At 39.1% G+C, this 16,834-nt stretch overlaps 1 protein-coding gene across 6 annotated transcripts in view; it reads left to right on the top strand.

The window, feature by feature from the left end:
- Positions 1-16,834, top strand: part of DYM (dymeclin) — a 417,244-nt gene that overhangs the window by 88,643 nt on the left and 311,767 nt on the right. For all 6 annotated transcript variants that reach the window (XM_054460676.2, XM_063653666.1, XM_054460679.2 and 3 more), the window contains exon 6: positions 8,181-8,253. In XM_054460676.2, coding sequence (XP_054316651.1) covers positions 8,181-8,253 — 73 coding nt within the window. The remainder of the gene's footprint in view (positions 1-8,180; positions 8,254-16,834) is intronic.

The raw sequence follows: 16,834 nt of genomic DNA, 5'->3' as shown, positions 1-16,834 counted from the left end.
GTCACAGCTCACTGAAGCCTCAGCCTCCTGAATAGCTAGGGCTACAGGCACATACCATTAAGCCTGGCTAATTTTTAAAGATTATTTTTGCTAGAGATAGGGTCTCACTATGTTGCCCAGGCTGGTCTCAAATTCCTGGCCTCAAGCAATCCTCCTGCCTTGGCCTTCCAAAACACTGGGATTATAGGCATGAGCCACCGCACTTAGCCTTGTTTGATCTTATTTGAGGCTCCAAATAAGGGAGAGATTGGCATTTGCTTCTAAAGGAGTCCAGGGGCTGTAACACCTGATGCCATGTTAGCCTCCTGCAGCAATTCTTGACTTAATGTGGAGTCTCAGGTTCAGGCCCCATTCCTTGCCACTGACTGAGGCTTAGTCAGTGGGCTTCATTCTAACTGGCATTCATCCTCAGGGTTACCTATCTTAGCGTTTGCTTACTGCTCAGTGTTTTACTCTGGATTCAAGTCCATTTATTTGCTCGTAGGTTGTTCTTTTGGTTATAGGGTTGGAGTCCTTAGAAATTTGCTTTACATTCTGGAAGCCCATCAATGCACTAAAAAGTGTTATTTTAGCCAAGAACTAGATGTTTTGTACTGGAGGGCTTATTGGAGTAACTACTCCACCATGCTGCAGTGATAGTTTCTTTTTCTTTTATTTTGGAGACAGAGTCTTGCTCTCTTGCCCAGGCTGGAGTGCAGTGGCGCGATTTTGGCTCACTGCAACCTCCACCTCCTGGGTTCAAGTGATTCTCCTGCCTTAGCCTCCCGAGTAGCTGGGAATCACAGGCACGTGCCACCATGTCCAGCTGATTTTTATATTTCTAGTAGAGACGGGGTTTCACCATGTTGGCCAGGCTGGTCCCAAACCCTGACCTCAAGTGATCCGCCCTCCTTGGCCTTCCAAAGAGCTGGGATTACAGGTGTGAGCCACTGAACCCGCCTATAGTTTCTTTACAAATATTTTTTGTTTATTTAATTTTTAAATGAGGGAAGAAGCCTTTGGAGATTGAGAGGCTGAAGATAAAAGCAACAAAGTGGGGGTGGTGGGAAATAAAGCTGAAAGGAAGGTCCAGGGAAGTAGGAGGTGCTAGGATGAAGAGCCCAGAGAGGGAGTTAGTCCTGTTTTGTTTTGTTTTTCTGAGATGGAGTTTCACTCTTGTTTCTCAGGCTGAAGTGCAGTGGCGCGACCTTGGCTCACTGCAACCTCCGCCTCCCAGATTCATGCAATTCTCCTGCCTCAGCCTCCCAAGTAGCTGGGATTACAGGTGTGGGCCACCATGCCCAGCTGACTTTTGTATTTTTAGTAGAGATGGGGTTTCACCATGTTGGCCAGGCTGGTATCGAACTCCTGACCTCAAGTGGTCCACCTGCCTCGGCCTCCCAAAGTACTGGGATTATAGGCGTGAGCCACTGTGCCCAGCGTTAGTCCTGTTTTGAAAGAGATTACCACCTGTGGCCCGGTGGGCAGCTCTGTGAGCACTGAGGGGAGGGAGGCAGCAGATCAGCTGCCCAGACCTGGGGCGAGCAAGGTGCATAGGCCCAAGACACTGTATGACCTGTGAGTACAGCTTTGTGGAGAGTAGGAAAGGGACAGGGACTCGACAAGGCCAAGCAGAAGCATGGCTTTAATGGCACTTCCATGGCGTAAAACAGTTCAACATAAATTTATTTTTAAAAAGTTATTTTGTGGGACTTGCTCTCAAGCATAGTGGATTAAACCTGCGTGTTTGCTTTCTCCTGGAACTCCAATAAAATATCAGCAAAAGGACTTTTAAAAAGTCATGAATTTATTAGATTGAAGAAGAGAGGGGAACACAATGTTAATAACATTTTTAAAGTTGGAAAATGGAGTAATGATGAGCTTCACTGATCTGTGAAAGCTGAAAGCTAAATGGCTTCAGGGTTGGAGAACTCCAGAAAAAAAGCCAGTTCTTATTCCAGAATCCTGGAAAGGCTTAGGAATTGGAAGTGCCAGGTGTCTCTGAAGGCATTCAGGCTTGGTTGGAAGAAGCAGTTCTGTCCAAGGTTCTGTCTCTTCCCATGCGTTAGGAGGCCACCCCCCACTTCCCAGTTTAGTACTAGAGATCTGTTATCCATAGAGGCTGAACCCAGAGAGTCTCCTGAATGAACTCTCAGGCAATGGGGAAGGAGGGTGGCCTACTGAGACAAGGGCTCAGTGGAAAGGCCACATATGGAAGAGTAAGGTGTCTTGACTAGGCTGCTAGAATGCTGGCACCAGGATTTTACCCACCCTATTCCCTTTCCTGCCAGATTAGTGGATATTCTTATAGAGAAAATGAACCAAAACAGGGAAAAGGCTTACATTTCAGTGTCCCCCAGTGAAGCAGCCCAAAACCCTCCAGTGGGAACCGCTGTTTGGCGGGCTCTGCCTATGCACACCGCGCTTCCAGTCAGCATTGGCCTCATGCTGGCAGATCAGTGGAGAGCCAAGGATTCCAAACAGTGAAGGCAGTGGCTGACTTGTGAGAGATCAAAACAAAACAAAAAAATGATACAAGATAGGAAATTTGTGGAAGTATATTTAAAATTTGTTAATTACCCCCTCTCTAACACAAGCAGTTTCCTTTCCATTCTCCCCAGGCTTAAAACATTTTTGAAACTCTTTCTTTGGAATCACTTTCAAAACCTGTGGCATGTTTGTTTTGCCAAACTCAGTGGCAGTGAGTCCTGTGAAACCAGCTTTGTTTTTCCAGATGGCTCAGGTGCTTTGGCTGCGACGGCAGCAGGTTCCCTGCTCTCTTTTCTCTGCTGGAACTGGGCCCTAGAGACTGGGGCAGGCGGTAGGTAGCTCAGGAGGTAAACCCAAAATTGTATAGTATGTGGTTGGGTGGTTTTTGCTTTGTTTGTTTAAATAACAAATTTAATAATTTAACCTTATTAGTTATAGGTAAGCAACGCAAAAAGCAAACCCATATGGAAAAATGCGGCCCAGAGAAAAAAGAAAGCATGGACTTATTCCTTTAAAATACTGACTTTTAATATATAAGACTTGTAATCTGTCTCTGCAGAAAAACAAAAGTGCCTCTAGGAATTCCTGAACTGTTCTTTGGTCATATAATAGGTGTGATTGTTTTGTAATATTTCTGTCTTTTCTCTCCCTTTCTTTCCCTTACGTTATCAGTGGAACAAAATCAATTAAACTTTTCTAATAGGCACATTTTATAATCAAACCTGGTAGAGTATATTATCTTTTAGGGTAATTAGAAACATTTCTGTTTGACCAAAATAATAGCAGTCAACCAGAATTATTACTGATCTGATTGGAATGGTATAGGATACAAGCTTATAAATACTGTAGTGCACTGAAATGCAGATCACTTTTCTTTTTAGAAGAGTCCTTTTGCCTTTCTTCTTTATGATTAACCTACAAGAGACATTTTTGGTTTTGCTAATTAGAAGTTTAAATCTAATATTTTAGAATAACTTCAATGTTAGTTTCATTATTAAAGTGGCAAAAACATAGACTCTACCGTGAGTCTTTTATTTTCTGAATGTAAGTTTTTAATAAATATAATTTAATTATGTGTCTTCCATTTTAAGGAAGCCAATTTTATTCTGAACTTCTAAGGTACTCTGTTAACCTGTTTTTGGAGTACAGCCCTGTTCGATTAAGTTTTTACTACTTGTATTTGGCACAGTGTAATTTTGGGCAGCATTAAAAAACTGGCAGTTCAACCTTCTGAACGCAAAGAAAACAAAGACAAAAACTCTGTCTTTTAACATTTCTTTTAATGACTATATGTATTCTGATTTAAATCCATATGTTTCATTTTTCTGCTTGCTTTGTTTTCTAATGATCAGTGCTTTTTAAAAATAATTTTTTTGCTGTCTTCCCTTCCGCTCCTACTGTGATGGAAGGCATTTGATTAGGACAGTATTGTACTGTTCTCTGCTTCTCTCCCTAAGGACAACACAAGAGTGCTGTTTCACTCAGCACATGGTGCTGAATGGATGCTGAATAGAATGAACTAACAGGGACTGCAGCTTAATTTTGAGTGTAGATTAATGGAACCTTAAGGGACCCTAGATATCATCTCGCTTGTCTACTCCTTCCCCTGGTGAAGTTCATAGGGACTAGAGCAGTGGGGCTTTAAAGTGAGAAAACTCCAGGGATAGGGCTGGGATTTTAGTGACCTTGTTCTGTACAATACGGATGATAATAGCTTATATTTATTCATTGTTTTAGATTATTTGTACATTGGATTTTGAAGGAGTCAAGAATTCTAGTATGTGTTGATGAATACATAGTGTGTCATCTTGATGTATAAACTAATACATAGTACTTCAGATGTCTCCCTCCTAACCGGGCCCATAGTACTTGGGGTTTTGTGTTTACAGCATTCAGTAAAACATGAATTGGTTGAATATTTTCCCTCAACTTTGTATAGAAACATATCTTTAAAAATAATTTAAAGGATATTTTCCTTTTAATTTTTTTCCTTGAGAGTATAGATTTGAGTTCAAATCTGGTTTCTGCCCCTTACTCTAATTAAACTAACCTATCTGAGCCTTGATGTCTTCATCTGTAAAATGATGATCATAATCATTAACTATTCATCAAGAGTTATTGTCAGGATTAACGTTAACATGACATTGAGTATAAAGTGCTCATCACAATGCCTGTCAAAGGGTAGAGTACTCGGTAAATGTTTGCTGTTAATATGATCTTATAGAAACTAAGACTTAAAATATTAAAATATTTGTCTGGAGCCATTGTGGTAATTTAAAACTCTTTAAGGGAGAACTCTTGTTTGTTTGTTTGTTTTAAGAGACAGGGTCTTGGTATGTTGCCCAAGCTGGCCTCCAACTCCTGAGCTCAAGAGATCCTCCTGCCTCAGCCTCCTGAGTAGCTGGCACTATAGCATGTGCCACTGTGCCCAGCATTGAGAGAGAACTCTTAGGAGAGAAATGTTCTTTCTTAGAGAACTCTAAGTTATAGAACTTCATAATACAGTAAACACACTGAATCTTTGCAAAGACCTTTGCTCAAAGAACCTCAGTTTATTTTGTCATTGACCTGCAAATTTCAAGAACTTTTAAGATTATTTTTACTGTATGAAATGCTTGAATGTGTTACTATACTTTTTGTAGGTGAGTTTATATTTATTTTTTGGAACTAAGGAAGATATTTGGCCTTATAAGAAAGCTAAAGTGATATAAGTGCTAGTTGGGAAATAATGCAATATGAATGGCTTGCTTGATGTCAAACCTAGTAAGCAGTCAAATCTTGTCACTCTTCACTTAAAATACAATTATTTACTTCTAGATTAGCTGAGAAACAAGAATTTAGAATTCTGAGGAATTTTTTTTAGTGAATGGAAGACTTAAGAGATTTCAGCTGGAAATTGCTTATTGTCTTTTGTTAGAGTTTTGGCCTTGAAATATTACATTTTACTTCTATGAAATGTGTTTATCATCATCTTCATTATTTTATTAGATTGGTAACAAAGCTGTGTGTATACTCCTTAATTGACCCAACTGTAAATTTGGCCAAGGTTGTGATTTGAGTGGCACATGGAATTGAACAGAGAATCCTTGTCATCATTTTAAGATGTAAAAATTAGGTGTTTTTATACCCTGGAAGTTAAAAAATCAAATCAGGCACCATCTGTGGTTCCTGAGTGCTTGGTCTCTCACCTTCTGTAATTAAAAAACTGTGCTGGCTGCTTGGCTGAACAGGGATGTTATTAAACTGGCATTTGGTCTGAAATGTTTCTTAGGGAATCACTGAATGATTTTAAGTGTTCTTTCTTGGGCCTGGGACACTGCATCCTGTAGAATGAGTTAAGGAGTGACCATTTAGCAAACATACATTGAGTATGTATTATATACCAACAAATCAACTTGTTGGAGTAGGTTGTTAACTTGAGTTATGTTGGACAGCCTTGGCAATGAGAGGGATTTTAGTTAGATCTGGTAACTAATCATGCAGTCCCAGAGACAAGTGTGACTTACTCTCTTATTTTTTTTTCTTCACTAACAATAGAGCCAAGCCTGATGCTTCTTGGAGTGAGATTTAATTTGGTTGTTGAACTTGAGTCTTGCTGTGTATCCTTTTCAGCATTGATCGCTGTGTTTAGCGTGATTTAATATTCTTTTTAAGATTTGTACTTACCTCTCACGGGGTTACTGTGCCAGTTCTTTTTGTGGCAAAGAAGGATGAAATTTCTTTATAATTTCTGAATGCTAGGTGATATTGTGGCCTAGAAAAGAAATTGCTAAACTTTTTTTTTTGAGACTCCAAGTGCTTTGATGCTTTGCAATTAACTGCTGGATTTTTTCTGAGACACTTGGGCTCAGTTCAGCAAATTGTATTGAGTACATACTATGTGCAAACTCTTTGTGAGTCATCATCCTCAAGAAATATAGAGTCCAGTAGGAGCCTGCCTACTTGTAGACAAAAAATGATGGCATAATGTAACCAACATATGCAACGCAAGAGACATGCACAAGGCATAGATACTTTATTATTCAGGGTGAGACAAGGGAGTGGGTTTCATGGAGGAGATGAAACTGAGGATGGTTCAGATGGATACAGATGGGCTTTTTAAAAATTAGGTTTTAATTGTTGGAGGCTATTCCAGGCAGAGGGAATGTGACTGAGGTGTGAAATGGCATGTAGCAGATAGCTTGGCATTGCTGGAAGATACACTGCAGTACTGCAGGAAGATAAAGGTAGAAAGGGATGCAGGACCTATATCTCCAAGAGTCTGGCATGCTGTACTTTGGAGCATGGAATTTTTCTGGTATATATTAATCAGCTTAAAGTAATTGAAAAGGACTAAGCCAGGAGAGTGAAAGGATGGAGTTTAGTTAGCTCTGTCTGATTGCAATGTGGAGTTTGGATTGCAGAGGAGTAAAATTGGAACTACAAATACTAACTAGTTATGAAGGTTAAAGGAGTCCAGGAGTCAGTTTTCTTTCTTTTTTTCTTTCTTTTTTTTTTTTTTTTTGAGACATAGTCTCACTTTGTCGCCCAGGCTGGAGTGCTGTGGCACGACCTCAGTTCACTGCAACCTCTTCCTCCCGGGTTCAAGCAATTCTGTCTCAGCCTCCTGAGTAGCTGGGACCACAGGCGTGCGCCACCATGCTGGACTAATTTTTGTATTTTTAGTAGAGGTGGGGTTTCACCATGTTGGCCAGGCTGGTCTCAAACTCCTGACCTCAGGTGATCTGCCTGCCTTGGCCTCACAAAGTGCTGGGATTATAGGTGTGAGCCACCACACCCAGCCCAGGAGTGAGTTTTAATTTAGTAAACTTGTTTAGCTGAACTGTGGTGATGAGATAATGAACAAAAAAGCATGACAATGGTGGAACTCTGGGGAACATGCGAATAGTTGAAAGGTATTTTGAGGAAGCAGACACTGGGAAGAAATAGAAAAAGAAGTTGGTTAAAAATAAGGTATTATAGGAACTGAGAAAAGAAAGAATTTCAGGAAGGAGTAGGTGTCAGTAATGTCCAAGACCAGAAGTCACAGAAGATACTGACTGACTTTGGGAATTTGGAGGTCACTTACCTGTAGTAGTTTGGGATAGGGGAACATTTAAATTGGAATGGTAATTTGCATCCTGCCATTGCCACTTATTTATTCTGTGACTTGGGAAAGCCCTTTTACCTTTGACTCATTGTCTGTAAAGAGGAGGTTGGCCTCTTTAATGGGGTTCAGTCTATGATCTGTGGAGCGCCAGAGGTTCATAAAAGGTACCTTGAGGCCCATCAAGAAATCAAGGGTAAGGCCAGATATTTGTTGGGGAGGGAGGGATAAAAGTCCTCTACCCCTGCTTCAAACAAAGCAGTGAGAGCAGCTTGATTTTTATCTGTTTCATATATTTGGCTTTAATGTAAGATTTCATTGAAAGAAACACAGTGCAGTATAAGAAATCTGACAACTGCTGGTGTACAGGAGCCTTAAGTACCTTCAAGCTTGAACAGCTGTATTATTAACAGCAGGTGTTGAAAGGCCCTGTGCTAGATGAAGGTCATGATGGATGCTAACCTGTTCATGATTTGGATTTTATTCAGAGCTCAACATTAATATCTGAGTTTATATAATGCTAACTGTTTGTATTCTCATTAGGAATGAAAATGTAACTTCTGAACAACTGTATTCTACTGTGTACTTTGTTTAAAAAAAAAAATCTTTTTATGTGTCTTACCAGGTTCTGACTCAGAAGATCTTTTGGAAGAATTGCTGTGCTGTTTGATGCAGTTAATCACTGATATTCCACTCTTGTAAGTTCTGGCTAGGCCAGGATTTGTTTTATCTTCTTTGTATGTGGCAGATAATCATTGATCATGTTGAGGAGTTTGTGGGTCCTGGTATAGTACTTATATGTGTGCCTTTTAAGGATTCTATATCCACAGAGTTCTTTCCTCTCTACCTAATATTTAGACTGACTATTCATCGTCAAAACAAAAATGGTACGTTGTTAAGGGGAAAACAGTGAAACTATATTAAGAATATGGTAGGCACAGAATTAATCTCTGTATTAAGAGATCTTATAGATCTTTGGAAACAAGATTTTAAGAGAGAAGCAATTTGAATCTACTTCATATTGTGGTAGACACAGTGAGTTGAGTTCTCCTTATCTTCCTGACTTCCTGATTGTATTTCCAGCCTCTTTTGAAGGCAGATTTTCATTTCCAGCCTTCTTTGAAGCTAGGCATAGTCAGTCAGATGTAGAGGAAGGTCCTCCAATGAGACCTCTGGGTAAAGCTCTCTAAAAGGAACTGATTGAGTCAGCCAGGAGGCACATCTTTTTGATCTTGACAGCCCTTTCTCCTGCTGTCTGGAATGTGGATAGTCTTTTGAGTTGCATAGCCTTCTTGGCACCATGTACCAAGAGACTCACAGAAAATTCTGTTTTGATGTCATTGAGCTGCTGAACCAAAGTCAACAATTACCAGTACCACCTTTTTTCATCCTGGACTTCTCATGTAACAGAAATAGACCCTTATTTGTTAACACTGCTGTAACTGGGCTTCTGTCACTGCAGCTCAATGCAATTCCTATGTGATTCGAAATGTTCATCTCGTTTGTTGCTTTTTAAAATTTAAAATAGAGACAGGGCCTCGCAATGTTGGCCAGGTTGGTCTCGAACTCCCAGCTTCAAGTGATCCTCCTACCTCAGCCTCCCAAAGTGCCTGGATTACAGGTGTTAGCCACCGTGCCTGGCCTCATTTGTTACTTTTAAAGCAGTGATTCTCAACCTTTAAAAAAAAAAATTATTGGCCAGGTGCAGTGTCTCACGCCTGTAATCCCAGCACTTTGGGAGCCTGAGGCAGGTGTATTGCTTGGATGCAGGAGTTGGAGACCAGCCTGGGCAATATAGTGAGACCCTGTCTCTACTTAAAAAAAAAAAAAAAAAATTAGGCCGGGTGTGGTGGCTTATGCCTGTAATCTCAGCACTTTGGGAGGCCAAGGTGGGCGGATCACGAGGTCAGGACTTCAAGACCAGCCTGGCCAACATGGTGAAACCTCGTTTCTACTAAAAATACAAAAACTAGCTGGGCATGGTGGCACGTGCCTGTAATCCCAGATACTCGGGAGGCTGATGCAGGAGAATCGTTTGAACCAAGGTCGGGAGGCAGAGGTTGCAGTGAGCCAAGATCGCGCCACTGCACTCTAGCCTGGGCTACAGAGCAAGACTACGTTACAAAAAAAATAAAAAATTAAAAAATTAAAAAAAATTGTCCCCCTGAGAAGCCTTGTTTGACATTTCTTTCGTAATTGCCTTTCCCACTTAATGAAATTTGAATCCCCAGACACACTGAATATCTGTTTACGTCCTGCAGCCCTTTGGAGGACCGCAAACCATTATTATTGTATCTATGAAGATTTTTACTTACCTCTGTGGAACCAATTTACATCTCCTGTTGAAAATGCATATGTACAAGGAATTATTTTTGAAATAAAAAAGTAGATTTTAATGTTTCTCATCACAGAATCTCAGTCTACGTGGAGATATAATTGGAAATGTGCTATTTGTCTATAGCCCCAAAAGGAAAGACAGATATTTGTGAGAAAATAGGCTCCAGGCTGCTGTTGTACATGAATGCAGCATCTAGAATTTTAATATAGATTTCGAAGTGAGAACCACCAACCCCTGTTGTGATATGGTCTGGTGGTATGCACCCGGGAAGGTAGGGCTGAGACAACTGAAGAGTCATCGCCTAGGGAAGGAAATGGGACAATTTCCCATTCAACCAGAGCTCCTGCAGCAGACACATGCATGCCATCCTTTCTCCCCTTCCATTCTAACAGAACTCCAGTATTGTTTAGAGTGGTGCTGTGTGCCCACATTAGTTTTTCAGACACTTTGGCGGTTCCATGTGACCATGTGACATAGTTTGGGTCAAGTATATGTGAGCAGAAGTCATGAACTTGCAGAGCATATCCACTCTAACCTTTTGCTCATTGCCTTCTCTTCCTTCCTGGAATGTGGAGGCAATGCTTGGGCTGTCTTGAAACTATGTTAATGAGCATTGCATGCAAAGACTAGTGTCCTGGGAGCATGGGACATTGGTGACAATATGAAACTATTACATTGGCCCTGGATCCCATATCTTTGGGTTTCCTCGTACATGAGAAAAATAGATACCTATCTTGCTTAGGCCACTGTGGTTAGGTTTCTTTTACATGTGGTCAGATCAGGGAAGGGAAACACATATACTGTGTACCGTTTCATTGTCATGGTATGTGGAGTGCTTCATGTGTTCCTGATGTAATTTTAAAAGTAGCACCACCTGCAATTTTTTTTTCTTTTTTCTTTTTTTTTTTTTTTTGAGATGGAGTCTTACTCTGTCACCCAGGCTAGAGTGCAGTGGTGTGATCTCAGCTCACTACAACCTCCGCCTCCTGGGTTGAAGCGATTCTCCTGCCTCAGCCTCCTGAGTAGCTGGGATTACAGACGAGCGCCACCACACCCGGCTAATTTTTGTATTTTTAGTAGAGATAGGGTTTCACCATGTTGGCTAGGCTGGTCTTGAACTCCTGACCTGTGATCTGCCCGCCTCGGCCTCCCAAAGTGCTGGGATTACAGGTGTGAGCCACCACACTTGGCCCTAAATATTTTTTTTTATATAACACAATACCAGGAATTTAGTATATATCCTAAATGAGCACACGCTTTTTTTTTTTTCTTTTTTTTCTTTTTGCCTTTATTGATAAAATGTTTTGGTGACATTCAGGGGGATGGAAACAGTAAATACCTTTAGATAGTAAATTGGCTCCAAACACAATGAATAGAGCAGCCATTTAAACACTCTTGAGGAGCAAGCCGATTGTGTTGTAATATATCAAACATTTCAGTGTTTTAATGTGTTTATACCTTTTAAATTAACTGAAAATGCACCGCTAGCCAGTTGTCTCCTATTATGTACACTCAGCTTTAACCAGCTGCTGAAACAATTTCTGATGATTTAATGTTCTTGGAACTCCGTCCTACAAGAAGGTTTGTCTTGGTAACGGTTTCCATGTGAAATCAAACTACTCTTTAAATGTTTCATTTCATCTAACTGTAGTGTAGTATTTATGGATCAGTGTATAATTTAAGAGGAAATAGGAATATATGCAAACCAGGAATGCTCACACCTGAATATCATCAGAAGTGCTATAAACGTTTCACATTTCACATGGGTAATTCATCCTGCGCTGCATTAGCAGGTGAATAACAAGATGAAACTAATTTTATTGGCCACTGAGGGTAATTCAAACTAGCGTAAATGTTTCTTATGAGACTTTTTAAATCATTCTGTTAATATTGAGAGCAAAGGGGTTACTACGGACACATACACGTGTATGCTATGTATTTATTTAGAGATCTGTAAACTAAAATGTAAATAATACCTTATTATAAAGAGAATAGGATCAGTGGCAGTACTTGAAATAAACTCCCAGAAGTTCACACAGTGATCTTTGTAGGAGTTCATTTGTAATGAAGATTGACTTTTAAGTAGTTAGTGGCTATTGTTTCTGAGACACTTTGGATTTCTTGATAAAATATTAATTCACGGAGGTACTAATCTTCATTAAAATTGTTCATCTTTCAGGAATCCTTCCTTAACTCCATAGCTCTCAGCATTTATATATTTAAAATAAAGATTAAGTCATGCACCGGCTTGACATTTTTCAGTGTATATTGGATTGATCCCATTAGAATTTAAATAAATCTGCTAAAAGCAAATCCTTGCCTTTGATTTTTATACCTTCCCTGTGTCTCAGTGAAGTAAACAGGAAAGTAATAAAGATAAAGGTATTTTCCTCAGGACACTAATATGGAGTGTTCTAACAGAAAGAACATGGGTAGGTAAGCCAGAGGTAAAAGCCCAGCACTTGGAATTTGTGACACTGTCTGGGTTCTTGTAGTGTTACTCTAAGGGCTGAATGAGACTTGTGGGAACCAACTGAGTGGTGGGGTCAGGCGGGGCCATAGCCGCAGAAGCAGTGATGCCGTATAGACCCACCCTTGTATTTTGGGGCTACTTGTGATGCTGTTTTGTTAAGAAATGGAAGTTATTTTGAGGACTCAAATTAGATTTTTTTCCCTTGTCTTTGTGTCTATTTTTGTTGCTGTCATTTTTCAGCAAATCTGTGGCTGTTAGTTGTACATGATGATGTCGGTGTCAAGCACAGGCCCCACTCCTCCTCACTAGTGCCACCACTCTGGGTAGGTCTGCTCAGAGTAGGCCTCTTTCTATTGGCCTCAGACCCAAAATACAGCCTCTTTCTCTGGGATCCATTTCTGTGGTCTTTCTTATGAACCCGTGAACTCATTGAGGACTGTTTAATTTTTAGTCTGGCCCTGATTTGCAGATTTGTCAATTATAATTTAATCTAAGAAAACTTTTTCTAGTTTTTTTCGTAAGGTATAGATTGATAAAGATGAGAGTTTCATAATTAATTGCTTTCACTGCCTTTTTCGGGGAGTGTGTATCTATTTGTGTACTGTGATTTGTCGAGTACAGGGGATATCTGATGTCATCTGCTAACCCTCACTGGTGGTCTTGCTAATGTGGAGCATGCCAGTCCATGCTGTGTCTAGGGCCTTTGCCTTCTTTCCTTCTGCAGTCTGTCTTCCTTTAGATATTTGCATGGCTCACATTCTGACCTCCTTCAAGCTTTCATCTGCTTCAAGTTTTGTTTCTTTAGAAATGGCCACCCTGACTACCCCATAGAGTAGCTTTGACCACCTGAAAATAGCTCCCCTCTCATTCTGTGTCTTTTTTTCATGTGTTATTTATTTACTTATTTATTTATTTTTTTGAGATGGGATTCCCACTCTGTCAACCAGCCTGGAGGGCAGTGGCACAATCACGGCTCAGTATGGCCTCAACTGCCCAGGCTCAAGCAATTCTCCCATCTCAGACTCTTGAGTATCTGGGGCCACAGGTGTGTGCCACCATGCCTGGCTAATTTTAAAAATTATTTGTAGAGACGAGGTCTTGCTGTGTTGCCCAGGCTGGCCTTGAATTCTGGGCTCAGGCAACCCTCCTGCCTTGGCCTCTTAAAGTGCTGGGATTACAGGCAAGAGCCACCACACCTGGCCTGTTTTTTGTCTTAACACTTTTCACTACTCTTCATATTATCTGTTACCTCTCTTGCTCATGTTTTCCCAATAAAACTAGAATGAAAGCTCCATGAAAACAAGGGCTCTTGTGGCAGCATTTGGTTTGCTCACTGCTGCTGCATCCATGATATTCAGGTTAGCCTGGCACATGGTAGACTGAAATATGTCTTTACTGAGTAAATTAGTAAGGGTCTAACCTGTTCATTGTGCTTAAAGCATTTTGTTTGTTTGTTTCTCAGCATCTAGTCTATATGTAAACAGTATTGTGCTAAGGCATATTCCACTGCAAGTGTAATGGCTCATTTGTAGTTGGCACATTGTAACAACAGGGTGTCTTACTGACATTTGTAGTAGAAAGGGGCTACTGGAAGCTGAAACACTGAGAAATAACATCTGAGAATGTTTAAGGAACTAGTAGATTAATTAGTTATAAATGCTGAGTATTTTGGGGCCGTTTAGTTTAGGGATGATGGGCTTTATATCTCAGTAGTCCCTAGATTATTCTTAGTATAATAATTTCTTTTTAATTCAGGTCATCCTCAAAAACATATTGTGAATATACTATGTGTGTACAGTGGAGTAGACCCTGAAAATAAAAAGGTGTGACTCTTGAAGAGCTTAGAGGTAGATAGACAAAAAGATACCCCGATGAGAAGAACATTTGATAAATGCCACAGTCATTTGGAGTTGAACAGATTAGCACTGGCTAAATCATTAAAGAGGCAGAAAAGAACTGGATAGGGACTTCTTAGGTATGAATAATGTATTTGGAGAATCACAAGCACATTAGGTTGAGCAGAGGGTTTGTGGAATATTAGGGATAAAGAAGCAATGTTGATGTAGCAAAGACTCAAATGTTAGAGGACTAAAGATTTGATTATTTTTAGGGTTCTCTGTTTATTGAGATATAAAAAAGAATATAATTATTAGAAATATTTTTCTAAAATCCATTTTGGAAATATTTGAGTATGAAACTGAGAATCTTATTTATAAAATTCAGTTTATAGCATTTCTAAAATGTAATAACATTATATAAGATACACATTTATTGGACCCATAGACTAATAGTACTGGGTTAGATGTTCTACTGTGGAAATTTGAGTACTGAAAACATTTGGTGGTAACAGTGAGTAGATGGTTCAAGAACCTAAAAAGTCATAAATGGTTTCTTTATGGAGTCTCCAGTTGTTGGAAGAGAGTGAAGGTACAGGAGAGACCCATGGTTAGCAACGAAGGGCCTAGCTGTTGGGAAAATGACTTTCCACAGCCCTGCCTGTTGATGCTAAAATACTTCTCTGAATCTAGCCGTAAGGTGGGTGGAGGAGTGGGGGTGGGGTTGGGGGTGACTACAGCAAGTCAGCATTTTAAGTTTTAGGTGTTGCAAGGTAAACGTCCAGTATAGCTTTCTGAATGAATTAGGCATTTAAGGCATCGATTGAATCAATGAATCAAAGATTGTAGTATTTTCAGATACCAAGACAGTATTACGTATTAAGTTCACAATAGCTTTTTAGTTTGAAAATTGATGTCTGGTGCCTTCAGAGAATTTTTCCTGGTAAAAAACCAAGATTGTTACTGAATGCTGCTGTTAATTTTGTTTGCTGTTATTAAGACATGTGTAGCAAAGTAGGAATAAAGTGATTTGATATTAACAACTGCAAATTTTAATTCTCCCAACAAACAATTGATTTTTTTCTTTTAATTTTTTTCTGACATATAACTTACTTCTTTACAGAGTAATTTCTTTTCAGACATAATCCAGATTATATTACATTTGAATATTTTCTGATAGTCATTGGTGCGGAATTTTAAGTGGTCATATATGTATGCACATGATTTGGGGACAAAATCACATTGCACAGAGGCTTATAATGAGAACAAATGTTATTTGTCTCATCCCTTTTTAAATGTTTCCTCCTGAGAGACAAACTTTCTAAATTCTCACCTGTTCTGGTGGTTTATATAAACCTTTACCTTCATTTAACCTTTTATATTTCTAAATAATATACCATTATTTTGAAAAAATAAGTCTTTATTTTTTTACATTTAGTTTTGAGAGTAATTTTAGGTTCACCACAAAATTGAGCAGAAAGTACAGAATTAAAAAGAAAAAAAATTAGTTGTTTGTTGGGAGAATTAAAATTTGCAGTTATTAATGTCAAGCCACCCCCACACACATATAGCCTCCTGCACCGTCAGTGTCTCTCAGCAGAGGAATACATTTGTTATAATTAATAAAACTGCATTGGCACTGGATTATCACCCAAATATAGTTTACTTTAGTCTATAGTTTAGTGTTCCCTGTCGGTGTTTATCTTCTATGGGATTAGACAAATGCATGATGAAATGTATCTATCAGTGTATCATATTGATCAATGTATCTATTGTATCTATCAATGTATTGATCAGTGTATCAATTGGATCTGTCAATTGTATCTATCAGTGTATCAGTGTATCATCTATGTATCATCTATCAATGTACCTATCAATTATTGATAGATACATCATCTATACATTGATATCTATCTATGATATCTATATCTATTGATATCTATACATTGATAGATACATCTTTCAATGTATCTGTCAGTTTATTGATCAATGTATCAATTGTATCTATCAATGTATCGATGTGTTGATCAATGTATCTATCATTGTCATATACAGAGTAGATCAATGGATGATGGTTAAAGTATGTTTAATTTTGTAAGAAATTTGTATTCTATGGGATTAGACAAATGCATGAAATTTATATTCTATGGGATTAGACAAATGCATGATGAAATGTATCTATCATTGTCATATCATACAGAGTAGATGAATGGATGATGGTTAAAGTATGTTTAATTTTGTAAGAAACTGCTTAACTGTCTTCCAAAATGCCTATACCAATTTTGCCATTCCCACCGGTAATGAATGAGAGTTCCTATTGCTCCACATCCTTGTCAGCGTTTGGTGGTGTTAGTGTTTTAAATTTTGGCATTTGAATAGGTGTGTAGTGGTATCTCATTGTTTTAATTTGTAGTTCCCTAATGACATATGATGTTGAGCATCTCTTCATATGCTTGTGCCATCTGTGTATCTTTTTTGATGATATATCTGTTAGTCTTTGGTCCACTTTTTAATTGGGTTGTGTTCTTGCTGAGTTTTAAGAGTTCTTTGTATATTTTAGATAACAATCCATTATCAGATATGTCTTCTGCAAGTGTTTTCTCCCAGCCTGTGGCATTTCTTCTCATTCTCTT

The sequence above is a fragment of the Pongo pygmaeus genome, chromosome 17, assembly GCF_028885625.2.
Source record: "Pongo pygmaeus isolate AG05252 chromosome 17, NHGRI_mPonPyg2-v2.0_pri, whole genome shotgun sequence".
NCBI lineage: Eukaryota > Metazoa > Chordata > Mammalia > Primates > Hominidae > Pongo > Pongo pygmaeus.
The sequence above is the reverse complement of the archived record's forward strand: the minus strand, read 5'-3'. Positions and strand labels throughout refer to the sequence as shown.